This window comes from Dipteris shenzhenensis, chromosome 6, assembly GCF_047967505.1.
Source record: "Dipteris shenzhenensis isolate YYH24624 ecotype China chromosome 6, Dip_SZ_1.0, whole genome shotgun sequence".
NCBI lineage: Eukaryota > Viridiplantae > Streptophyta > Polypodiopsida > Gleicheniales > Dipteridaceae > Dipteris > Dipteris shenzhenensis.
The window spans coordinates 38,300,497-38,327,378 of NC_141601.1; the positions used below are offsets into that span (position 1 = coordinate 38,300,497).

A 26,882-nucleotide genomic window follows, 5' to 3' on the forward strand; every position below is an offset into this window, starting at 1 on the left:
ATCTTGCTATTAATTAGGATGGAATAAAGAATGTGATGCCTATGAGTGATCCACGAATGTTCATATATGTAAAATAAAATGTCAGTTTCACACCATGTGCTCGAGCCAAACAAACTCCCTTCCTCCAAGACCCTTCATCAATGTGCATTAAAGACAAAACATTCTATTGAATTGAAACCATGTGGTCTAATCCAAACCCACTACTACACATCCCTAAATGACTTTGACTTTTACAAACTTTGGTTGAATTGCAACCATGTCTTATGTTCCTTGCACATAAGGCAAATGGTTCATATAATAAAAGTAGAGATACTAGGGCACAAGGAAAATGGTTCAAATAATAGAGAAGAAAATAGAGAAATATTAAAGAAACAAAGGACACCCACTAAAGCTTATATTTACATTCAATCTTTCAAATTCAAAATAAAATTCAAATAAAACAAAAAGTTGATGTACCTCGTTAAGGAAGAAAAAATAATTAGTGTTTGCCTTAGCTAGGCTTAGATGTTTCTCTAGCTCATTAGTCTCAATGATAAAGATAGGACAAAAAGGAGATTATAACAAGTTAAAGGGCAACAAATATTTAAATTTAAAGTCACTTGTGTGCATGGGTGCATGCATGAGAGAGAGAGAGAGAGAGAGAGAGAGAGAGAGAGAGAGAGAGAGAGAGCAAAAGCTCTATATTGGATGGGAGCCTCAAAATGGACGGGTGAAAATGAAAGCGAGGGATGAATGTGACCAGCACTTGGGTAGGAAAAGCTAGCAAATGCCCAAAGTAGCCTTACACTAAAGAAAGGAGACTCATCTAGGGCGCTAGTAGACTAAGAGCATTGCTAGCAAGATAACCAGAGGAACAACAAATGGCTTTGTCCAACTCACAGAGTAGAACTTGGAAAGCAAATTTAACCAAACGACTAGATGGATCAAGGCAGACAACTTCACCACCCCCCCACACACGATCACTGTCCAATAGCTGACGGAGTTGCTTCCCTAGTCACAAGGCCTACCAAAGCCTGTATGCATTCATGACACCGGCATCTTAGAGCAGCTTGGCTAATAACCTCAACTAAAGTGCAATATTTCATAGCATTTGGGTATCAATCTCGGTAGCCTAGAGCCATGCCACTCACCCCATCTGTTGGGCTTGCAAGGGCACGGATTGAAGCCCTCTCATACCGAGATGCTTGTATGTGCTCATCTTGTGCCGGATCATCATTTGAAACCCATCCGAATCAACTTTGAGATTGCCATGTTGTGATTTTAGGAATACGAAATTTCACTACTATAATAGTTATAGCCTAACGCAGCCCCATTACTTTTGCAAGAATTGCAATAGATATTTGATCGATGGGGGAACTCTGAGGAATCTCTTTGTAGGTAGAGGGTTAAGAAAAAAAGAGATCCAAGGAAAAAGCTTCAGCGCAAGCAGAGGCAGCAGCCAAAGTTATGACATGCCTACCAAGCAAAAATTTCGCATGTGGCAACACCCACACTACTAAGCAATAGCGACAAATGGATCACCCAACACTCAGCTTCTGAAGACATGGACAACTTCATCCGGTCTCCAATCCTCCTCTAGCATAACAAAAGTATAGCTATGATCAAGCGAGAAGGGTGCAAAGCAGTTGAGCTACGAGAATCATGCGCTATCTAGCTATAGCTTCATGGTTAAGGGAGTGCATGGGATGTACAAGATGAATTCAGGATAAGAGATCGTCTATGTTCTAGGAAGAAGAGGAAGGAGAGCCAATTTGCAATCTATTTAAGCCAAATTTGGTATTTAGTACTTGCCAAAACTAGTACTTATGGAGGAAGCTTTTCCAGGTGTGAACAAGGCTCACGGCAACTGCATCCGAAGTTGAGCCACAGTGCTCAGATGGTCAGCCAACAAGGCTCACGGCAACTGCATCCGAAGTTGAGCCATAGTGCTCAGATGGTTAGCCAATGCATCCCTTATGGTCTCTACATACTTGTCCCTATGTGCAATGTGGCATGCATCTTGTGTAGGTAACTCCTGCATAGCTAGCATGGGCTCGTCACTATTGATAAGAAAGTTGTGAAATATCCAAGCAGTCGCGACGATGAAGGGCACATCATCCACTCACAATAGCCCCGTGCCGTGGACAACAACTACTAGTGTGCCTTTAGCATGCCAAAGGCACGATTGATGCTAGCATGCACACACCGTTGAAGAGGAGATGAGCTGGTGAAGATGAGGAGACCACATAGGGTGTGAGTAACCAAGGGAGAAGGGGATAGGCAGAGTCACCAACGATGTATTCTGGGATAGGGATAACATTCAAGAGATTAACGGTGGGCCCATGGTTCTGCTCATGGGACTCTTGGACATGAGAGAAGAGACGAGTCCCTACAAGGATATTGATGGGAAGGAGGGACCCAGCCCACCCAATTCAGATGTCAAGGAAGTGACCAGTGGCATCAACAACACATTGCATCACCATGCAAGGGGAGCCATTTGCGATGGTGGTAGGAGGAGGTCACATCAACGGGAAAAACGAGTGCATCTAGATAGCTATGCATCGCAAAACAGTTGGGCACGCCTTGCTCGGAGAAGCAGTTGATGATGGGGTTGAGGGCAACGGGGTGGATGGGAAATCGAAGAGGTGGCCAAGTGCAATGTGTGTACGACAGGTGGCATCAAAGGCTTCGCTGTCGATAGTAGCTAGGATGCTAGCTAGGCAAGCCGAATTTCCGGGCACGGCCATGGGCAAGTCTGTAGAGGGCCGCTACTACAAGCTTCACCTCTTAGCTGCTAAGGAGGGGGTCATGGAGTCATACGGAGGGGGCCTCGAGTGCCGGGCGCAGCGCCTCAGAAGACTAGTTTGGCCATGCAGAACTGGTGCCGCCACTGAATATCATCAGCCTGGGAGGCGGCCAGGAACTCATAGAAACACACCCTCGCTTCCTTCTAGTTGCCGTTGCTCCAGCTGCAGCTGTTTCTGCTGCTGCTGCTGCTGCTGCTTCGGCTTCTGCTTCTTCTTCTTGTTTCGCTCCATTTAGCATCATCTGTAGATATCCTAACGCCACCCATTCCTCCATCGCTACCACGTCGCTTGCCTCCATTACCACCTCCTTTCTCCCTCACGAACCTCTCCATTATCACCACCACTGCCCCCACTGCTGACGTTCGCCATACAGTCTCTGACAATTTTGCCACCTCCTCCAAGTGTCTCAAGCAGGGAAGTCTCCTCGAGCAATCTCCAATAGCAAAGAGTGCAAAAACATCTTTGAAGAAAGCATTCCATGCAGCGGCCAAATATGCTTACGAAGAAGGTATTCCACATTTCTTTTCATTTGAAATGCTATACTTCATGTACCGTACTCTGTTCCACACTGTACCTTAATCACTATTCGAATCTGCAGGCTATTCTTTTAAAAACCGACGACTGAGTGCCTACTGCACAACTTATGCTGGCTGCTTTTACAGTTTATATATGTTTATATATTTAAAGAGATTATAATATATGGATGCTTGTGTGAAACAGTCAGTCTATCAGCGCAATTTCAAATTACTTATTCCTGATTTTGAAGATTCTATTAATTGAGTGCAACACTTGGAGTGAAGTCCAAATCCCTGGACTTTGTTTCTGTCTTTAGTGGGAGCATAACTTTGATTGAATTCATTTTCTGGCAACTCGGCTGTGATAATTTTCTTTCACCTGATTCTTGAGTATTAAGTGTGACTTTGAATGCGCAAATGTGACACGCTTTGCGCTCTACAAAGATATTGTTTGACTGACTTCATTCCATTTCTGTATGTTCAGCAAGCAAGCATTCTTCTCTGAAGAAGCAGTCTGAAGATGTTGCCACCTCTTCGTCACCTTAAAAAGATAGGCACAGTAGTGCACCTCCTCTGGAAAGTGGTGTCTTTAAGGTCCGTGCCATAGTTCCTTTGGGAGAAAATTTTGTAGGGGGAGGGAACTCACTTCCAACACTACCTATTATCAATGTATTGTCTGAGTTTAGAAACCACCGGTTTGCATTTGAGGGGAAGTTGTTGGTCAAGTACGGGACCTCGAAGGCTATGTTATGTGCAACGGAAGAGTCTTAGAGAAGAGAAGGCAATGCTGTAAGTCAAAACTTCAACTTTATGTGACCACAAGATAGAATTCACAAACACCAAACCCAAGAGAGATACAGTGGTAGAGGGGTTCACAAAATGCATCAGAATGTATATAGCACAAATCTGAGTCAAACACATATACAGAAATCTTCAGCAAAGATGCCAAACATGCAGCAGTCCGCCGCCTTGGATGCTCTATGGTGAACACAAACTCTGCTCCTACTTCTGTCCTTGCACTCTTTTGGTTGCATGCCCTTCAGTGAGCTTCAGTGACCTTTGTGTTGCGTGTTCCTTGGACAACACCCTCCCGCAGACATGTGCTATCCTACTAGCTGTAGGTATGCACCAAGAACTGCTCCAAGTGGTAAGGGCTGCTTCCAGTCCGAACTTGTGATCCTGCAATGTCCTGCTCTTCATCCCTCAAATGATCTGCGGCTGGACTGCCTACTGAGTGACCTTTCTTGCTGCTGCAGACTGCTGTGCATTCTTTAGCCCACCAACAATGGATGTTTGACCTCCTCACTGCACTTCTGGACAGCCTATTGTGAGGCACAACACCTATATTGACTGGATACAATGACCCCAAGGCTGGTGGCTTTATATAGAGGGCTGGAGGTGCTGGAAAACCAACTGACCAGTCTGCAGATTGGACCCACTTGTACTTGCAGCTATAAATAGCCCAGACCAGGCACCTTGTTGCCGCATGCCAGTCTTGCTTGAGACGCCTCTATACCACCCCATTCCAAGCTGCTTGAACACCTCCAAACTGGCTCTGTTTGCTGCACAGGCCTGCAGTCTGCCATGGTCCTGACAGCCCTGCTTACCAGTCCATGCATACTTTCTTCTGCTCCAAGTTGGGGCTGACATCATGGCAGTTACCTAACAGCTGTCCTTGCTGCCCATCTCCCACAGTCGGCAGCCATGTGGACGATTCCTTCCACCTAGATCTGCCGATGTGGCATCCAAAGTTGATGCACACACTGCAGACTCTCAATCCCCCATTCCTATCTTGGTGTCCCCGTGCTCCTCATGTGGAGGCTTATAGGTGGGACAATGGATTCTAATTTCCAAATAAGCCACCCTAGGCCCACGAGCGAGAGGATTGTGCTGAAGTAGAAAGGGACCAAAATCCGGAGAAGGGAATCCTGATGTGCCAGAACTCAAATCTAAAAGTCTGATATCCCTAACCACAACCCATCTCTGTCAAGGGGCAACAAGGGCCAAGGGTGCAATTAGTGCATCCTATCGATGGGAGACACCACCTAAAGTCGTCTTCTTTGGGCAATCTCTAGCGAATTGCCCTCCAACGAGTCTACAAACCCGGCACTACTCCTATCAACCTGCAATCTCAACTGTTTGCCAAAAAAGAGAGCCATTGGTTGCTGAAGAATAATGTGGTCATCGGAGATGCTAGGGTCAACAACAATAACGTGGGGGGAGGCTTTTCTTTGTAGGTATAGCCAAAGAAAAGCTCACTGGCACTAGTGAACTATCCAGCATTGACAATACACCATGAAAATGATCTTGATTGCAAATGGATCATGTTAGAGAAGTTGAGGGCATGCAAGAAAAGCTCCCCAATGATGCTAAGAATTTTGAGGATCGGATGACAAAAGATGGCTAAGCAATGTCACGTTCACTCTCTTCAGCCACGTAATGAGTGCAAAGACTTTCAGCCGAAGCTTAGAAAATTTACGTAGACACATTTCAAGTGGGCAACGCAAGCCGGGTCTTGCAATGAGGGAGATGCACTCTCCTCTCATCTCAACAAGAATCGAGAGATTACGAAGCAGCTTGCAGTGATTGATGAGAGAATAGAACCTAGGGATCATGGATGTCATGGGGACGTGAATTTCTAAGCTTTAGGAATTTACAATGATTGACCCAGCCTCCAATTGATTAAAACAGTTCAAAGGACACTTAGTGTAATTAATTCCATGGGCCAAGGCAAGGAATCGAAGGTTAGAGAGGGGTAAAAATCCCTTTAGCTAAAAATACCTCTTGGAGCCACATTTGGCAAGCTGGCTTGTGGGACAAGGCAAATAGTTGAAATTTGCTTCGAGGCTTGTTTCTGGACCACACCACAGACTGGGAAAGTGCTCCAGGGCAATTCTATCACATCGCCTTGCTGATTTTCTGAGGCCTGTTGGTTGGCTGCCAAGGCTGCTAGAAGCTCAAAAAAGAACTCGTTTTTGTGCTAGGAGCCTGCAGAGCAGTTTGTTTTTGCTGCATGCCTTCTATTCATGCCTTCCGAGAGCCCCAAATCTGATTCGTACTTCTTCCAAAAGCCTTCCAGGCCAGATGCCTATCAAAATTGCACTATTCCAGGCAATTTGGAGCTTCCGAACAAGTCGATTTGTTCCAAGTGGAAGGATTTGCTGAGTCGCACCTGCCAGAGGCTTTCTAGGGCTGCCAAACCTGATTTCATTGTTCCAGATCCACTCCAGAGTCACCAGACAGGTCGTTTTCAAAAATTCGCACCTGTTTGAGCTGCTCTGGGCCTCAAAACTGGACGAAATCTTGGTTGCAAGCATTCAGGGTGCCAGACTGCTACTAGATTCAAATCACCTTTCAGGATTGGACTGCCACGGACCTGAGGGGTGCCAAAAGGAAATCGTTTTTGCTGTTTTTCACCCTTCGTTAGGGCTGTTGCTGCTGATTCTGACTCCTAGACTGCTTCGGAACTGCTCCAGATCAATTCACCTACTTGTTTATTGCCAGGGTTTCCAGAGCCCTTTGATCAGTTATTTGCCTCCCAGCAGCTCTATAGTTGTCTTAGAACCTCAAAGTCTCTTGCCTTGCTTCAGCTGACCTTTTTGTAATCCAGGAACAGCCAGGGTTGGCTGTTTTGCTGGCCACTGTCCTCTACCAGGACTCCTTTGGAGCACCTAGGTTAGAACTCATCGGCCAAATACGGAAGAAGGCTCGCTATGGAATACTATATTGGACTAGGATGCCTTTCTGTAACTGGAACCATTTGCATAGCAGGACGGAAGTGCCAATGGACACATTATTCAGTTGGCTGCTTTTGGTCGGATGCACAAGAGTGGTTTTATTGTATTTTTTATGCTTTTTGAATAAAAAATGAAGAAATGCCGAAAGGGTGCTAAGTTTAGGGCCAATCTGGTGTCTGGTGCAGACAAGGGCAATCTAACTTCTCAATGCCCCTGTCAGGGCGCCTTGAGCTATCCTTTTGCCCCCAGAAAAATGCTGTTGTGTACAACCCCAAGTGCTGGCCTTCTTGTTGGAAAGGTCACCTCCCCATCTGTAAGCCCCCAAATGAGGAGTGCGTGGGGGAGGGAGACCTAGGGCAGGATGTGCCCAAGAGAGAAGAAAGAGAGGGGGCTGCCACATGGGCAGCACCTCACAGGATTGCGACCTGCAGATGGCGTCAGCATGGCAAGCCATATGGCGAGGGTAGTGGGCAGGTGAACGGCCTGCAACAGACCCTGATGATGGCGCGGTACAGGCGGGTCAGGAAAGCAGGATGTACGGGGCAGTACGGCGATGGACACGTGGCTGGGAAGAGCCTGGCAGAGGGCAGTACCAGCAGGCCTGGTGGAGCAGCAAATTGGGGCTGTCAGTGGGCAGTAGGCATGCCTTATATAGGCTGGGCCCCTGCCTTGAATGGAGGGCCAAAGGCCCTAGAAGTGTGGGGCAAGAGTGTTGGAAAGGTCACCTCCCCATCTGTAAGCCCCCATATGAGGAGAGCATGGGAGGGGTGAACCTAGGGTTTGAGTGTGTCACATGGGCATATGATTGGATGTCATGTGGACAAGAGCCAGAAGGGATTGAGTGATAAGATGGGGCTGCCACATGGACAGCATCTTGGCTGTCATGGGGGCAGCACATCTAGAGCTGTTGCGGACTCGAGTCTAGAGATAGCCAGCAGATAGGAGAAGGACCTTGTAGTAAGATTAGAGGACCACATCATTGGTGGGACTCTGGATCTGTCTCTTTTGTATTGTGTCCATAGTTTTGGACGGAAATATATATATTTTGGTGGTTTCTCTATCTGGCCGGTTCATTGTCTATTGATGAGTCTGCACATCTATTGAATGCACATAAGTAAAGAAGTTTGTGATTCCACACCCACACCGCACACTGTGTGAGCCCCTGGGCATTACTATAAGTCTTCCGTTGCATGTACCCTCTGTTGGGTCATTTCTAACATGGTATCAGAGCCCAAGTAGGAGGCTCACAGGTGTGGGAGCCTGAAGGCAGGGACCTTGCTGAAGGACGACCCTGATTCAGAAGCTCTAGGGAATCGACTTCCACGACTGGAGGATTGTGCCTTTGCGAGAAGGAGGGTGACTCAGGTTTAGTCAGGTGCGTTCAGAGTTCTGGTTTACTGAAATTGAGTTTGGTTGACTTTGCTATGTGGTATAAACAGCAGAGACGTCGACCTCTACAGCCTCTTCAGCCCCTGCTTTCCCTTCCTCCTCCCCCAGTTTTCTCTCTTTCACTATCCCTAACTTTGGAGAGTCTGGGAACCTGGACAGGACTAATTACCCGATTTGGAAAGTGAAGATCCAGAGTCATTGACAGGACTAATTACCCGATCTAGAAAGTGAAGATCCGGAGTCATTTAGTGGCTCGGAAGTTGTGAAAGTTGACCACGGGAGTGGAGTTGAAGCCGAAGGACATGGTGGATAGGAAAGGGGAGATACTGATGGCAGTAGACAGAGAGGAGCTTGAAGCTTGGGAAGACAGAGATGCCCATGCCCTGGCAATAATCATAGGGACTACGGCGGACTCCGTGCTTCCGCATATCTAGCTGGCCGAGACGTCAGTAGAGGCGTGGGCCACCCTGAAAGATCTGTACGAGACGGACCCCACCTCCCGGATTTTGCTTCTTCAGCATCAACTCTACAATCTTGATATGGAAGAAGGAGATACGGTACATAGCCATTTAACGAAGGTCAAGGTGGTGAGGGATCAGCTGGCAGCAATTGGTCAGAAGACAGACTCATGCCATTTGGCCTTGATGGTACTGAGGAGACTGCCTCGGAGTTTCAAGAGCTTTGTTATGGCTGTGACAGCAGGACAGAGGACCAAACCTCTGACGTTTGAGGAGTTGGGTCCGTTACTGCTACAGGAGGAAGCTCGGGAGAAGCTCTACAACGAGGACAAAGACGACAAGGCGATGTTGGCAAAGGATTTCGCTGGCAAAGGAAAGGGCAAGCCTAACAGTGGCAAGTCGAAGAAAGACGACTCTGACGACGAGGGGACTTCGAAGAGAAAGCATAAGAAGAAGTGTTTCTATTGTGATACGCCAAGACATTTTGCAAAGGAGTGCAGAAAGAAAAAGGCGGATCTGAAAAACAAAAAGGAGTCTGACTCAGATTCAGAGGGAGAGGCCAAAGCAAATGTGGTAATCAAGGAGTTGTTCCTGGTGACATCACCGAGTGTTACCGAGGTCAGATATGTTGATCCAAAAATCACAGTGAGGATGTCTGACATAGAGATGTGGGTCGACGAGGAGTCAGATGCCTTTGTGAAGGTGAAGGACATCATGGAGCACTTGGTACCTTCCAGGTGTGTGGCTATTGACATTGACACGAGGGTGGATTCCATGGAAGGCCCTGGGGTCTCATGGTCAGATGGATGCTGGAGTTCAGAAGGGGACAGTACAGGATTACACAAGCGCTTGGTGGGTGCCTCAATGAGGGTTTGCTTTCAGAGCGAACATTCAGGCAGTACAACAGTCTGGTATGTATTTGATATTCTGCATTTGAGCCTTTATAGCATGCTGTGGAGAGACTCTGCTCTTCATTTGTCTCAGGTGATAAGAGATTGGAAGGAATTGGCCTTCTTCGAAGGCAGAAGGGGAAGTATTGGTGCTTCTTCAAATCTCGGACGCAGATTGCTAGAAGGTGATGGACAAAGAGTACTGAAGCGAGAAGAGTACTGCTTGAGAACTCAACGAGAGTTCATGGTCCAGGTTATCTAGAAATATTCATTGGTTGCAGACCTTGCCATAGGAAGGACGGGTTGAAACAGACCCTCAGAGCATGGTGCCTGGAAGACTCCAGGTTGTTCACTCATTATGAGGGGGACGATTGGAAGATGGTGACGGCTGGATTGTTCGAGTTCGAAGGCAGGAACGTGACTGAAGGAGGTGGTGCCAGGAGGTGCTACCAAAGATGGACCTGTGTACTAGGATGGTGTGCGGAAGCGGAACTAGACTTGGTGGAGCAGGAACCACCGGATGAAAAGCCAAGAAAAGATTTCGACACCGAAAAGTTCCAGAGGACTACGACCAGGGAGTTACTGGAGCATCGTCATCGACGTGTTGGCATTGGGCCGAGATGTGTCGGTGAGAGGGGGTGTTGGAAAGGTCTCCTCCCCATCTGCAAGCCCCCATATGAGGAGAGCATGGGGGGGGTGAACCTAGGGTTTGAGTGTCTGTCACATGGGCATCTGATTGGATGTCATGTGGACAAGAGCCAGAAGGGATTGAGTGATAAGATGGGGCTGCCACATGGACAATATCTTGGCTGTCATGTGGGCAGCACATCTAGAGCTGTTGCGGACTCGAATCTAGAGATAGCCAGCAGATAGGAGAAGGACCTTATGGTAAGATCAGAGGACCACATCATTGGTGGGACTCTGGATCTGTCTCTTTTGTATTGTGTCCATAGTTTTGGACGGAAATATATATATTTTGGTGGTTTCTCTATGTGGCCGGTTCATTGTCTATTGATGAGTCTGCACATCTATTGAATGCACATAAGCAAAGAAGTTTGTGATTCCACACCCACACCGCACACTGTGTGAGCTCCTGGGCATTACTATAAGTCTTCCGCTGCATGTATCCTCTGTTGGGTCATTTCTAACAAAGAGGCCCTGGTTTTGGAGCCCTTAAAGGGCTGGTTGGGCTGAGCCAACCAGGTTGGTTGGGCCAGCCAACCTGGTCTGTTCAGTCGGCCAGATTGGGACAGACTGGTCGGTATTTTTGCCATGCCTTGGGGCCTATAAATGCAGAGGCTCTTGGCTCATTTCAGCATCCAGCAAGTCAATAGACAGAGGAGCAGCAGGAGCAGCAGAAGCCTGATTTTTGGGCCTACATCCAGGAGGCAAAGCAGGGCCAGAGTTGCTGCAGACTGAGCTCACTTGGGGCTGAGCCTAGGCTGTCTACTAGGGCAGCAAGGTGCTGAGATCTTTGGACGGAAAGTCTACTTACGCTCGAGGTGGAGCACGCGGGCTCAAGTCTAGAGATAGCCAGCAGATAGGAGAAGGACCTTGTGGTAAGGTCAGAGGACCACATAATTGGTGGGACTTTGGATCTGTCTCTTTTGTATTGTGTCCATAGTTGTGGACGGAAATATATATTTTGGTGGTTTCTCTATCTGGTTTGGTTCATTGTCTATTGATGAGTCTGCACACCTATTGAATGCAAATAAGTAAAGAAGTTTGTGATTCCACACCCACACTGCACACTGTGTGAGCTCCTGGGCATTACTATAAGTTTTCCGTTGCATGTACCCTCTGTTGGGTATTTTCTAACATGGTATCAGAGCCCAAGTAGGAGGCTCACTGGTGTGGGAGCCTGAAGGCAGGGACCTTACTGAAGGACGACCCTGATTCAGAAGCTCTTGGGAATCCACTTCCACGTGAGCACAAGGAACATCTTGCTATAGTGTTTCAAGAGCTGAGAAATCATTAGCTCTATGCAAACAGCAAGAAAAGTGAATTCTTCCTGGAAGAAATCCATTACTTGGGACATATAATATCCAAAGATGGGATACGGATGGATCTGGCAAAGATTCGTGCCATTCACGAATGGCCAGAGCTGAAAATTATGCATGAAGTTCGAAGTTTCCTAGGCGTGTGTTCTTACTACAGAAGATTTATTAGGCATTTTGCGGATATAGCCGCTTCACTCCACGATCTTACTAAGAAAAATGCAGCTTTCAGATGGGGAATTTTTCAAAAGACAACCTTTACCACACTCAAAGAGAAGCTGACCATAGAGCCAATCTTAATAGTTCTAGATTTGTATCAGCCATTTGATGTGGATTGTGATTACTACAGAAGATTTATTAGGCATTTTGCGGATATAGCCGCTCCACTCCACGATCTTACTAAGAAAAATGCAGCTTTCAGATGGGGAATTTTTCAAAAGACAACCTTTACCACACTCAAAGAGAAGCTGACCATAGAGCCAATCTTAATAGTTCTAGATTTGTATCAGCCATTTGATGTGGATTGTGATGCTTGTGGGGAATGTGTTAGGGCTGCATTGCATCTGAATGGTCATGTAGTGGCCTATGAGAGTAGGAGATTGCGGGATGCAGAGAGATATCTGGGAATCTATGAGAAAAAGTTATTGGCTGTAATCCATGCCATCCATACATAGAGGCATTATCTTTTGGGTGCAGATTTTACTGTTAAAACAGATCACCAAAGTCTGAGATATTTTCCAACTCAGACAAAACTTTCCGAGAAGCATATGAAATGGGCAAATATGCTGTCAATGTATCATTTTCAGATTGTCCATACTCTAGGAATTCGGAACAGAGTGGCAGATGCTTTGTCCCGAAGACCCCAGGTCAACAATGTGACTATTGCTTATCATCAGGACCTGGAAGGCATGAGGGAGCAATATGCTAAAGATGCAGATTTTGGCGAGATTTTACAGCATTGTGCCCTTGCGAGAAGGAGGGTGACTCAGGTTCAGTCAGGTGCGTTCAGAATTCTGGTCTACTAAAATTAAGTTTGGTTGACTTTGCTGTGTGGTATAAACAGCAGAGATGTCGACCTCTACAGCCTCTTCAGCCCCTGCTTTCCCTTCCTCCTCCCCCAGTTTTCTCTCTTTCACTATCCTAACTTTGGAGAGTCTGGGAAATTGGACGGGACTAATCACCCGATCTGGAAAGTGAAGATCCGGAGTCATTTAGTGGCTCGAAAGTTGTGGAAGCTGACCACGGGAGTGGAGTCGAAGCCGGAGGACATGGTGGACAGGAAAGGGGAGATAGTCATGGCAGTAGACAGAGAGGAGCTTGAAGCTTGGGAAGACAGAGATGCCCATGCCCTGGCAATAATCATAGGGACTACGGCGGACTTCGTTCTTCCGCATATCCAGCTGGCCGAGATGTCAGTAGAGGCGTGGGAAACCCTAAAGGATCTATACGAGACGGACAACACCTCCCGGATTTTGCTTCTTCAGCATCAACTCTACAATCTTGATATGGAAGAAGGAGATACGGTACATAGCCATTTGACGAAGGTCAAGGTGGTGAGGGATCAGCTGGCAGCAGTTGGTCAGAAGACAGAGTCATGCCATTTGGCCTTGATGGTACTGAGGAGATTACCTCAGAGTTTCAAGAGCTTTGTTACGACTGTGACAGCAGGACAGAGGACCAAACCTCTGACATTCGAGGAGTTGGGTCCATTACTGCTACAGGAGGAAGCTCGGGAGAAGCTCTACAATGAGGATAAAGATGACACGGCGATGCTGGCGAAGGATTCCGCTGGCAAAGGCACTTTTTGAGGGACTCCAACTGTAGTTGGATTTACTGGTCTATAACCATAGTTGAGCTCAAATGGAGACTGAACCCTGTAGAGGAATGTTTTCTATCATTGTAGGCAAATTCTAGGAGTGTCAACCACTTGTCCCATGTATGTTGCCTCAATGACACATATGCTCTAAGCATATCCTCTAAAATTTGGTTGATTCTTTCCGTTTGACCATCCGTTTCTAGATGATCCCTACTACTCATTCCCAACTCAGTCCTTAGTGTCTTAAACACAAGGGCAAGCCTAACGGTGGCAAGTCCAAGAAAGACGACTCTGACGACGAGGGGACTTCGAAGAGGAAGCATAAGAAGAAGTCCTTCTACTGTGATACGCCAGGACATTTTGCAAAGGACTGCAGAAAGAAAAAGGCGGATCAGAAAAACAAAAAGGAGTCTGCTGACTCAGATTCAGAGGGAAAGGCTAACGCAAATGTGGTAATCAAAGAGTTGTTCCTGGTGACATCACCCAGAGTTACCGAGGTCAGATATGTTGATCCAGAAATCACAGTGAGGATGTCTGACATAGAGATGTGGGTCGACGAGGAGTCAGATGTCTTTGTAAAGGTGAAGGACAGCATGGTGCACTTGGTACCTTCCAGGTGTGTGGCTGTCGACACTAACACGAGGGTGGATTCCATGGAGGGCCCTGGGGTCTCATGGTCAGATGGATGCTGGAGTTTAGAAGGGGACAGTACAGGATTACACAAGCGCTTGGTGGGTGCCTCAATGGGAGTTTGCTTTTAGAGTGAACATTCAGGCAGTACAGCAGTCTGGTATGTATTTGATATTTTGCATTTGAGCCTTTATAGCATGCTGTGGAGAGACTCTGCTCTTCATTTGTCTCAGGTGATACGAGATTGGAAGGAATTGGCCTTCTTCGAAGGCAAAAGGGGAAGTATTATTGCTTCTTCCAATCTCGGACGCAGATTGCTAGAAGGTGATGGACAAAGAGTACTGAAGCTAGAAGAGTACCTGCTTGAGAACTCAGCGAGAGTTCATGGTCCAAGTTATCTGGAAATATTTATTGGTTGCAGAGCTTGCCAAAGGAAGGACGGGTTGAAATAGACCCTCAGAGCAGGGTGTCTGGAAGACTCCAGGTTGTTCACTCATTATGAGGGGGACGACTGGAAGATCGCGACGGATGGATTGCTTGAGTTCAGAGGCGGGAACGTGACTAAAGGAGGTGGTACCAAGAGGTGCTACCAAAGATGGACCTGTGTACCAGGATGGTGTGCGGAAGCGGAACCGGACCTGGTGGAGCAGGAGCCACTGGATGAAAAGCCAGGAAAAGATTTCGACACCGAAAGGTTTCAGAGGACTATGACCAGGGAGTTACTGGAGCATCGTCATCGACGTGTTGGCATTGGGCCGAGATGTGTCGGTGAGAGGGGGTGTTGGAAAGGTCACCTCCCCATCTATAAGCCCCCAAATGAGGAGTGCGTGGGGGAGGGAGACCTAGGGCAGGATGTGCCCAAGAGAGAAGAAAGAGAGGGGGCTGCCACACGGGCAGCACCTCATAGGATTGCGACCTGCAGATGGCATCAGCATGGCAAGCCATATGGCGAGGGTAGTGGGCAGGTGAAGGGCCTACAACAGACCCTGATGATGGCGCGGTACAGGCGGGTCAGGACAGCAGGATGTACGGGGCAGTACGGCGCAGGACACGTGGCTGGGAAGAGCCTGGCAGAGGGCAGTACCAGCAGGCCTGGTGGAGCAGCAAATTGGGGCTGTCAGTGGGCAGTAGGCATGCCTTATATAGGCTGGGCCCCTGCCTTGAATGGAGGGCCAAAGGCCCTAGAAGTGTGGGGCAAGAGGCCCCGGTTTTGGAGCCCTTAAAGGGCTGGTTGGGCTGAGCCAACCAGGTCGGTTGGGCCAGCCAACCGGGTCTGTCCAGTCGGCCAGATTGGGACAGACTGATCGGTTTTTTGCCATGCCTTGGGGCCTATAAATGCAGAGGCTCTTGCCTCATTTCAGCATCCAGCAAGTCAGCAGACAGAGGAGCAGCAGAAGCCTGATCTTTGGGCCTACATTCAGGAGGCAAAGCAGGGCCAGAGTTGCTGCAGACTGAGCTCACTTGGGGCTGAGCCTAGGCTGTCTACTAGGGCAGCAAGGTGCTGAGATCTTTGGACGGAAAGTCTACTTATGCTTGAGGTGGAGCACGCGGTCTAGAGATAGCCAGCAGATAGGAGAAGGACCTTGTGGTAAGATCAGAGGACCACATCATTGGTGGGACTCTGGATCTGTCTTATATTGTGTCCATAGTTGTTTACGGAAATATAGATTTTGGTGGTTTCTCTATCTGGTTTGGTTCATTGTCTATTGATGAGTCTGCACACCTATTGAATGCACATAAGTAAAGAAGTTTGTGATTCCACACCCACACTGCACACTGTGTGAGCTCCTGGGCATTACTATAAGTCTTCCGCTGCGTGTACCCTCTGTTGGGTATTTTCTAACACTTCTGCCTCGATTTAAAACCCACTGTGCCCGCTACAAAATATGCTACTGCCTACCCCCACTAGCCCTGACCTACTGCCCCGCATCCTCCTATGGGGGCAGTAGGTCAGGACTGGTGGGGCTTTATAGCTCCAACACCATGTGCCCTAAAAATGGGACAACAGGCTAGGGAAATGTGCAGCAAGAGAGGCCAGGATTGGGGGCTTTATAGCCCCAAGAGCAGCTGCTGGTCTGCCTGTTCAGGTTGGCCAGTAGGGCTGCCATATTGGACAGCAGCATGCAGAGCTAGTGGGGTCAAAAGGGCTGGTAGGCCCTTGTAGGTCAGGAGATCTGGGTTGGCATGCAGACTGCAGGTTGACCAGATTTGAGGAGGTTTATTCCCTATATAAGGAGACGCAATTGCCTTCTCCATCTATCCAGTCTCTCAGCCGGCAGATTACCACTGAGGATGAAGAGCAGAGGGAGATCTTGTGATCAGGAGCATTCAGTCTGCAACCGTTTCGGACCTTCGAGGAGCACACAAAGGGGCAGATCTACACTCAGATAGAAGAGCCTACTGCAGTGGAAGGAGGGAGAGCAAGAGGCTCATCCCAATGTGGCTACTGAAGCCTAAAGGGAAGACACATGACAAAGAGGAGTTTGCCTATCCCAGTAGGTACAGCATATAGGGCTGGTTTTGCTCTCTCTCTCTCTCTCTCTCTCTCTCTCTCTCTCTCTCTCAGCCTGCTCAGCTCATTGCTCCCATCGCCTTCCCCGCCTGCCCTAGCAGCAAGCCAATAGCCAACAACGCCCCCAAGGCGCCAACAGCAGAGCGGCCGCTGCCAGTAGTAGTTTTGCCACTCCCTCATTGGTGGCCTCCTTTTATAGGCCCAAGGCCCTCCCAAAAACCCACCAGTCTGGCCGACTTTTAGGATCTATTTGGGCCGAACCTGGTCTGTAGGAATATATGCTGTAGACAGACCCTTTTAGTCCCCTCTTTTCCAGGGCCTTTGGCCCACACTCCAAGGGCTTTAGCCCTCCTTCCAAGGCAGGGTCCCAGCCCCTTCTGTCTGCCTATATAAGGCTTGGTTGGCTGGCTCCAACCAACCCAACCAGCCCAACCAGGATGGCCGACCCTGCTGCTGGTACACCCGCCTCTGCTGTGCCCCTTTCTGGCACCCTGTCATGCCCACACGTGTGCGCCTTTGCTGCGCCACGTCACCTCAGTCCACCCTCCTGTGCGCCTCTGTTAGGGGCCTGTTCAATCCCGTACAGACAGTCCTTGAAGCGCCTCTGCCAGGCTGCTGTGCTGCCCACATGGCAGCTCATGTGCTGCCCATGTGGCAGCCCCTTTTGGCTGTCCTTTCCCTATGAGGTGCTGCCCATGTAACAGCCCCCTCCCTTACCTTTTCTTTTGGGCACATGCCCTAGGTCTCCCTCCCCCATGCTCTCCTCATATGGGGGCTTACAGATGGGGAGGTGACCTTTCCAACATCAAGTCTATAAAGACCTCTAGTCAATGTGCCAGTCAAGACCATGGTAAAGGCATGAGTAGCATCATACACTGCACACTGAACACCATAAAAAGAACCTGATAGCCACATGTAGCGATGGTTGAAATAGAAATGAGGTTCTTGCGAATGCCTGGAACATAAAGCACATTTTCTAGAGTGACAAGACCACCAGAAAGAGAAGTAAGAGCAACTTGCCCAACACCTTTCACGGTATATGATGCATTATTGGCACATGTGACACTCCCCCCCTTAGATGTATGCTCTAGTGAGCTGTATAACTTCCTGCAGGAAGTGATGTGCTTGCTAGCACCACTACGAAAGTGTTGGAATGGTCACCTCCCCATCTGTGAGCCCTCAAATGAGGAGTGCATCGGGGGGGTGGACCAGAGATGGAATATCCTGCCACATGGCATCTTGGCTGTCATGTGGGCAGGAGACTCATGGTGGAGAGGGGGCTGTCACATGGGCAGCACCTCACAGGAAAAAAGGCAGACGGGGTGCCATGTGGGCAGCACATAGTAGCCTCTGTGGGCAGCACATAGTAGCCTGGTAGAGGCGCAGCATGTCGTGGATGTGCGGGCTGGAACAGGCCCTTGATAAAGGTGCACAGGAGGCGGAGTGTTGGAAAGGTCACCTCCCCATCTGTAAGCCCCCATATGAGGAGAGCATGGGGGAGGTAGACCAGGGGATATTGGGGCTGCCACATGGGCAGCACATGAGCTGCCATGTGGGCAGCACACAGCAAAAGGTAAAGGCTGCCACATGGGCAGCACACAGGCTGCCATGTGGGCAGCTATCTAGACATGGCCAATGGGCTAGCAAGAAGGGTACCTGGCAAGTCGTGGAGCTCCTGATGTACGGGGCAGACACATGGACATCAGGGACCTGCAGCAGCCTGATTGCGCAGGGATTTCCAGCAAGGACAGACGGTGCTTCAGTATGGAGAAGGTATGGGATGTACGGGGCGGGTATAGACCTGGCAGGAGGCAAGGATGCTGCAGCAGAGAGGCGCAATCATGGCAGAGGCTATGGGCAGGTGTGAGGCCTGCAAAAGGCCCTGAATCTAGGGCAGTAGGTCCCTGGCCAGTGGCGCAATGCCACGTGGCAGGTCAGCCCTGCAAATGGCCCTGAAGGGGCCTAGTTTTGTGAGCCCATGGGGAGGGCTGCTGGGTCGGCCAGTGGACCCCACAATGGGTCGGTTTTGAGCAGACTGGTCGGCCACTAAGGGGCTACCAGTCGGTTGATTCAAGGGTGCCCTTGAGGGCCTATAAAAGGAGAGGCCTCTGGTTTCATTTCACATCCAACCAAGCAGCTTTGGGAGGAGCAGAAAGGAGCAGCATATCCACCATCCTTGGGCCTCTACACATGAAGTGAAGGAGAGAGGTGTTGCTGCAGACTTAGCTACAGGGAGAGGCTGAACCTAGACTGTCTTCTAGGGCAGAAGGTTGCTGAGATCATCATCTTTTGGAGCAGCCATTCACGAGCAGGTTGGAGTAGTGGAACAGCTATCTTGGGGCCTACATTCAGGAGGACCAAGGGACGTGTGTGCTGCAGACAAAGCTTGGCAGGGGCTGCCCACCTAGGCTGATTCACAGGCAGTAAGGTGGAGAAGAACACACTGGACGGAAAGTCTACAGACGCTCGAGGTGGAGCACGCGGGCTCGAGTCTAGAGATAACTAGTAGATAGGAGAAGGACCTTGTGGTAAGATCAAAGGACCACACCATTGGTGGGACTTCGGATCTCTCTCTTTTGTATTGTGTCCATAGTTTTGGACAGAAATATATTATTTTGGTGGTTTCTCTATCTGGTTGGTTCATTGTCTATTGATGAGTCTGCACATCTATTTTATGCACATAAGTTAAGAAGTTTGTGATTCCACACTCCACATCCACACTATGTGAGCTCCTGGGCATTACTATAAGTCTTCCGCTGTGCGTACCCTATGTTGGGTCATTTCTAACGTGGTATCAGAGCCCAAGTAGGAGGCTCACAGGTGTGGGAGCTTGGAGGCAGGGACCTTGTTGAAGGACGACCCTAATTCAGACGCTCTTGGGAATCGACTTCCACAACTGGAGGATTGTGCCCTTGCGAGAAGGAGGGTGACTCAGGTTCAGTCAGGTGCATTTAAAGTCCTCGGCCGAGGTTATCTGGAGATGTACTTTTGTTGCAGACCTTGCCAAAGGAAGGACGGGTTGAAACAGACCCTCAGAGCATGGTGCCTGGAAGACTCCAGGTTGTTCACTCATTATGAGGGGGACAACTGGAAGATCGTAATGGCTGGATTGCTCGAGTTCAAAGGCAGGAACGTGATTGAAGATGGTGGTGTCAGGAGGTGCTACCAAAGATGGACCTGTGTACCAGGATGGTGTGCGGAAGCGGAACCAGACCTGGTGGAGCAGGAGCCACTGGATGAAAAGCCAGGAAAAGATCTCGACATCAAAAAGTTCCAGAGGACTACGACCAGGGAGTTACTGGAGCATCTTCATCGACGTGTTGGCATTGGGCCTGGATGTGTCGGTGAGAGGGGGTGTTGGAAAGGTCACCTCCCCATCTGTAAGCCCCCATATGAGGAGAGCATGGGGGAGGTAGACCAGGGGATATTGGGGCTGCCACATGGGCAGCACATGAGCTGCCATGTGGGCAGCACACAAAAGGTAAAGGCTGCCACATGGGCAGCACACGGGCTGCCATGTGGGCAGCTATCTAGACATGGCCAATGGGCTAGCAAGAAGGGTACCTAGCAAGTCGTGGAGCTCCTGATGTACGGGGCAGACACATGGACATCAGGGACCTGCAGCAGCCTGATTGCGCAGGGATTTCCAGCAAGGGCAGACGGCGCTTCAGTATGGAGAAGGTACGGGATGTAGGGGGCTGGTATAGACCTGGCAGGAGGCAAGGATGCTGCAGTAGAGAGGCGCAGTCATGGCAAAGGCTATGGGCAGGTGTGAGGCCTGCAAAAGGCCCTGAATCTAGGGCGTAGGGCCCTGGCCAGTGGCGCAATGCCACGTGGCAGGTCAGCCCTGCAAATGGCCCTGAAGGGGCCTAGTTTTGTGAGCCCATGGGGAGGGCTGCTGGGTTTGCCAGTGGACCCCACAATGGGTCGGTTTTGAGCAGACTGGTCAGCCACTAAGGGGCTGCCAGTCGGTTGGTTCAAGGGGGCCCTTGAGGGCCTATAAAAGGAGAGGCCTCTGGTTTCATTTCACATCCAACCAAGCAGCTTTGGGAGGAGCAGAAAGGAGCAGCATATCCACCATCCTTGGGCCTCTACACAGGAAGTGAAGGAGGGAGGTGTTGCTGCAGACTTAGCTCCAGGGAGAGGCTGAACCTAGACTGTCTTCTAGGGCAGAAAGTTGCTGAGATCATCATCTTCTGGAGCAGCCATTCACAAGCAGGTTGGAGTAGTGGAACAGCTACCTTGGGGCCTACATTCAGGAGGACCAAGGGACGTGTGTGCTGCAGACAAAGCTTGGCAGGGGCTACCCACCTAGGCTGATTCACAGGCGGTAAGGTGGAGAAGAATACACTGGACGGAAAGTCTACAGATGCTCGAGGTGGAGCACGCGGGCTCGAGTCTAGAGATAACTAGTAGATAGGAGAAGGACCTTGTGGTAAGATCAGAGGACCACACCATTGGTGGGACTCTGGATCTAGCTCTTTTGTATTGTGTCCATAGTTTTGGACAGAAATATATTATTTTGGTGGTTTCTCTATCTGGTTGGTTCATTGTCTATTGATGAGTCTGCACATCTATTTTATGCACATAAGTTAAGAAGTTTGTGATTCCACACCCCACACGCACACTGTGTGAGCTCCTGGGCATTACTATCAGTCTTGCGCTGTGCGTACACTCTGTTGGGTAATTTCTAACATGGAGATGCTGCAGCAGATGAGCAGGCTGGAGGTGCCTGCATGGCGGACACACATGGTAGAGAATGTGGGCAGGTTCATGACCTGCAACATGTCCTGCAAGGAGGTGCATTAATGGCAGGTGTACCAGCAGGAGGGTCGGCCATCTTGGAGGGGCTTGTTGGGCTGGTTGGAGCCAGCCAACCAAGCCTTATATAGGCAGACAGAAGGGGCTGGGACCTGCTCCTTGAAAGGAGGGCTAAAGCCCTTGCAACATGTCCTGCAAGGAGGCGCACTAATGGCGGGTGTACCAGCAGGAGGGTCGGCCATCTTGGAGGTGCTGGTTGGGCTGGTTGGAGCCAGCCAACCAAGCCTTATATAGGCAGACAGAAGGGGCTGGGACCCTGGCTTGAAAGGAGGGCTAATGCCTTGGAGTGTGGGCCAAAGGCCCTGGAAACGAGAGCCCCAAAAGGGGAATTTTGTGGCAGACAAGTCGGCCAGGGAGGGGCTGACTGAGTCAGCTATTTTGCCCCTCCCCTGGGCGGTTTTTGCAGGAGGCCTTGGGCCTATAAAAGGAGAGGCCCTGGGCCTCATTCATCATCCAACCATTCAGCAAGAGCAGGAGCAGATAGGAGCAGCAGAAGCCACTCCCTTGGGCCTCACATTGGGGGTGAAGGAGAGTGAAAGGTGTGCTAGCAGACAGTCCCCTAGAGGCTCGATCTTGGCTGTCTCTAGGGCAGCAAGGTGTTGTGATTTGGACAGATAGTCTATAGACGCTCGAGGTGGAGCATGCGGGCTCGAGTCTAGAGATAGCGGGCTGATAGGAGGAGGACCTTGTGGTAAGATTAGAGGACCACACCATTGGTGGGACTTTGGATCTCTCTCTTTTGTATTGTGTCCATAGCTTTGGATGGAAATATATTTTGGTGTCTTCTATATCTGTGTGAAGATCCACACTTTTCGAAAATGCAAATGTGTGCAATGCATGCAGAATTTGAATGGCGATTGGCCCTCCAATGGGGAAGAGCGCCCTCATGAGAGTACTTGTTTCTTTTTCGACCTACATGCAAGGTGGGAGAGAGATGATGGATGAATGCAATGTGGTAGAGAGAATGCTACGAGAGATTTCCAATGAAAGGGTGATACCCTTTCATTAATGTCCCTTGAGATCACTCAAGTTCCATCTTCCCATTTACACCTACCCTTATCCTATGACCCATGCACCTACCATTCAATGCACTCTAATGCACCCTTTCCCTTTTCTATTGCCCCTAGGACCTAGACACGTGTGTGCACATCTTTATTACTAATCATTGGCCAATGTTACATAGTTTTGGCGGTACTATTTACACCGCTTGATCGATCATAAAAACAAACACATAACCGCACCATCAAATTGGCGCCTAACAATAATAAGGTTCTAATGACTATTAATTAACTAAATAATCATTTCTCTTGTCATGACACTCCCTCCTGCTTGAATGAGCAGAAGTCCTCTTCTAGATTATTGCTTGTCTCTTCCTCTTACGTGCACTTTCTCTTGTTACTTCTGCCATTGCATCGCCTCTTTGTAATCTGCGAGTATCTGTGGAAAATGTGTAAAGAACTCTTCTTCCATCCATTGTGCATCACTAGCTGGCTGGTTTTTAAACTTCAGTAAATACATATATCTCTTCTTTCTAGGAGTACTCTTCTCTTTATCGTACACAATCTGATCCGGAGTAAGAACTTCAGTCCCATCTTCAAGTTCAGGTTCTTCTTGATGCTGAGTATCCAAAAACGCAGAAGTATTGCCATGGTATCTCTTCAAATTGCTCACATGAAAGATGTTCTTCATACGACAGTGGGCTGGTAACTTCAGCTCATACACTCTGGATCCTTCTTCTGGATATAAAGTTGCTGAAATCTGAAATGGACCATAAAACTTCGGTGCTAGCTTGACATGTTTTGTACTTCCTCTCACTGACTTGATTCTTCTTTTATCAATCTTCAATAAAACCCAATCATCCTCCTTGTAATAAACTTCTTTTCTTCTTTTATTGGCTGCCTTGGATTGTTGAAGGTGGGCCTTCTTAATATGTTCTTTTACCTACTCAATAACCTGTGACATATCCTCAGCAAACTGGTCAGCAGCAAAAATTCGCTCTCCCAAGTGTGTTATTGGAGTGGGTAAACATTGCCCATAGATGATTTCAAATGGGGCTTTCTTGGTGGAAGTATGTACAGTGTTATTATAAGCAAACTCTAACATGGGTAAGAACTCTGGCCACCTTCTAGGTTGGTCATGGACATAAGCTCGAAGTAAAGTAATTATGGTTTGATTGGCATTCTCACTTTGTCCATCTCCTTGAGGATGGAAGGCTGTAGTAAATTTCAGTTTGGTTCCGAGATTCTCTAATAGGGCTGTCCAAAAGTTGCTAATGAAATGGTCATTATCGGATACAATGGATTTTGGTAACCCATGTAACCTAAAGATTTTCCTAATGAATAACGTTGCTGTTTCAGGAGCAGACAACTCTTTTTTACAGGGAATAAAATGAGCTTGTTTACTCAGCCTATCTATAACAGTGAAAATTTGTTCAAACTGACCAACCTTGGGGAAACCGGACACAAAATCCATTGTAATGTGTTCCCACCTTTCCGAGGGAATAGGCAAAGGGTGCAAAAGACCAGCAGTCTTACTTGTGTCAGATTTAATGCGCTGACATACGTCACATTGTTGAACAAAGGTCGAAACTTTTTTGCGAAGTTTAGGCCAATGGAAGTATCTCTCAATATTGTCAATGGTCCCTCTAATGCCTCTATGTCCAGAATATGGACTCGCATGTAACTCACTCATGACTAGATACCGAAATGTTTTGAGTACACATATGGCACGTCCCAAAAATAAGTATCCATCCACGATGGAATAAGCCTCTAAATCCCCGACCTCATTACGCTGAATCTTCCCATAAATGTCAGCGAAGTCCTCATCTAAAGGGTAAGCTTCAACCATTGCTCCTAATGATTTCTCCTTAATCAAAAGTCCTCTTAAGCTTCTCAAAAGCTACTTGGTGAACCTCTCCTCACTCATACAAGAAATGCTTCTTCAACAAATCTGTTAGTGGGGAAGCAAGACGTGCAAAATTCTTAATGAATCTGCGATAATAACTACACATCCCTGGGAAGGATCTCAGCTCATGTATGTTTTTGGGTATTGGCCATTCAATTATGGCCTTGACCTTTTTAGGGTCAACCCGAATTCCCTTAGCAGACACAATGTGTCCCAAATACTCTATTTCTGTCTTGAAGAACTCACTCTTCTTGGTATTTAGGAACAATCGATCTTTCCTTAGGAGCTCCATCACCTTAGCAAGGTGATCCTTATGCTCTTCCTCATATGGCTGAAAACTAAAATGTCGTAAAAAAAGACTATGACAAATTTTCCCAAGTAGGGTCGCAAAACCCTTCTCATCAGCCTACTAAAAGTGGCTGGAGCATTAGTTAGGCCAAAAGGCATGACCAAAAACTCATAATGTCCAGTGAGAGTGCGAAAAGCAGTCTTATGTTCATCCCCAGCTTTCATACGAAGTTGATGATAACCAGTTTTCAAATCCAATTTGCTAAAAACTTTAGCACCTTTAAGCATATCCAATAAATCATCCACTCTTGGAATCGGATATCGGTTCTTAATCGTAAGTTTATTCAAAGCACGGTAATCTATACACATACGATATGATTCATCCTTCTTCTTAACCAATAATACAGGTGCTCCAAATGGAGAACTGCTTGGTCGAATCAGGCCTTTTTGCAACAGATCTTCAATTTGTTTTTCTACCTCCTCCATTTCTATCCTGTTCATCCTGTATGGGGCTCTACATGGAGGAGAAGCTCCTGGTTCTAAGTCTTTGACATGATCATCTTCTCTCTCCATAGGCAATTCGAATGAGTCATCTCTTGAGAATTGATCCTCATAAGCTCTAAGGAACTCATTTCTCTTCCGATCTTCTTTTGAGATATGAAGATCTCGTGAATCCCGTATATATACAAGATTACAATCTACCCCTCTTTTGACTAATCTTTTCGCTTGGGTAGGAGTAATCAATGGAATTGTATACACGTCCCAATCCCCTACGATCCTTATGTTTTCATCCTTATGTACAAAGCAACAATGATGAGTATGAGGATGAATAGCAGGGTTAAAATCATACCGCCATGGTTTACCTAGAATCATGTCAATGTCTTGTGAAGGGGCTACTAGAAAATCCCTTCGATCTCTATATTTTTGTATACGAAAAGGAATATTCCGTACTATGGATGTGTCTTCTTCATTGTGTCCCTTAAAAGCTCCTGAAAGCGACATGTTTTTTATAGGTTCCGGTTTAAGATGGAGTAATTTTGCCAATCTATCACTTACTAAGTCATAATTACATCCATCATCTAGGAGAACCACTATTCTCTGTGTGAGAAGATGGTGAGTGAGAGAGAGCAAGAGAGAGTGAGAGCTGGAAGCTTGGAAGCTGAAAGCTTAGTTGCAATAGAAGAGTGTGAGAGTACAACACAATGAGAGAAAGATAAGGTTTTGTCCTAGTGACAAAACCTTAGTAGTCACTAACCATAGTTAGTGAACTAACTGCGGTTAGGGGGAAAAACCTCTTAAAGAGGGAAAAGTGCCCCTAACTAGCTTATTATATTACATTGGTCACTGCTGAATTATATCTATAATTCTAACACCCCCCTGCAGTGCCAATGTCATGTACAAGGCTGATCAATCACCAAACGGATATAAGTTCAAGGCACTGCGAAATGCCTCAAACTTTTCACGTGGTAGTGCTTTGGTGAAAATATCTACAACGTTGTCATGTGTGGACACAAAGATCATACTGATCTCTCCTGCATGCAACTTCTCTCTGATGTAGTGATAGTGAACCTCAATGTGCTTCGTGCGAGCATGAAACACTGGATTCTTTGCCACTGCAATGGCACTCTGACTATCAGTGAGAATTGGAGAAGGACCTTCCAAAGACAGATGAAGATCAGCAAATAGACGTCGCAGCCAGACACATTCAACTGTTGCTGTGAAAGCTGCCCTATACTCAGCTTCACATGATGAGGTAGCCACTGTAGATTGTTTCTTGCTCAGCCAGGAAATGCAAGATTTACCCAAAAAGAAACAATTGCCACTAGTGGACTGCCTAGTGTCATAATCACCAGCCCAATCTGAATCACTGTAGGCATGCATCTGCAAGTCACCCTCCTTGGGAAATAGTAAAGCCAAAAGACTTTGTGCCCTGCAAATAACAGAAGATGCACTTAACTGCCTGCCAATGCATAGTTTTTGGGCTGTGCATGTATCTGCTCACGTGAGATACTGCAAACTGAATATCAGGTCTAGTGTTGCAGAGATATATGAGGCATCCAATAGCCTGACTGTAAAGTGTGCCATCAATTGATTCTCCTGCATCATGCATTGTGAGTTTCAGCCCCGGCTCCATAGGAG

General features: G+C 47.9%; 1 protein-coding gene across 1 annotated transcript in view; it reads left to right on the top strand.

The window, feature by feature from the left end:
* Nucleotides 1–2,906: 2,906 nt before the first annotated feature.
* LOC147901147 (polyribonucleotide nucleotidyltransferase) overlaps nucleotides 2,907–26,882 on the top strand; it is a 276,757-nt gene continuing 252,781 nt past the window's right edge. The window contains exon 1 of the mRNA XM_087375929.1: nucleotides 2,907–3,294. Coding sequence (XP_087232055.1) covers nucleotides 3,265–3,294 — 30 coding nt within the window. The 5' untranslated portion in view covers nucleotides 2,907–3,264. The remainder of the gene's footprint in view (nucleotides 3,295–26,882) is intronic.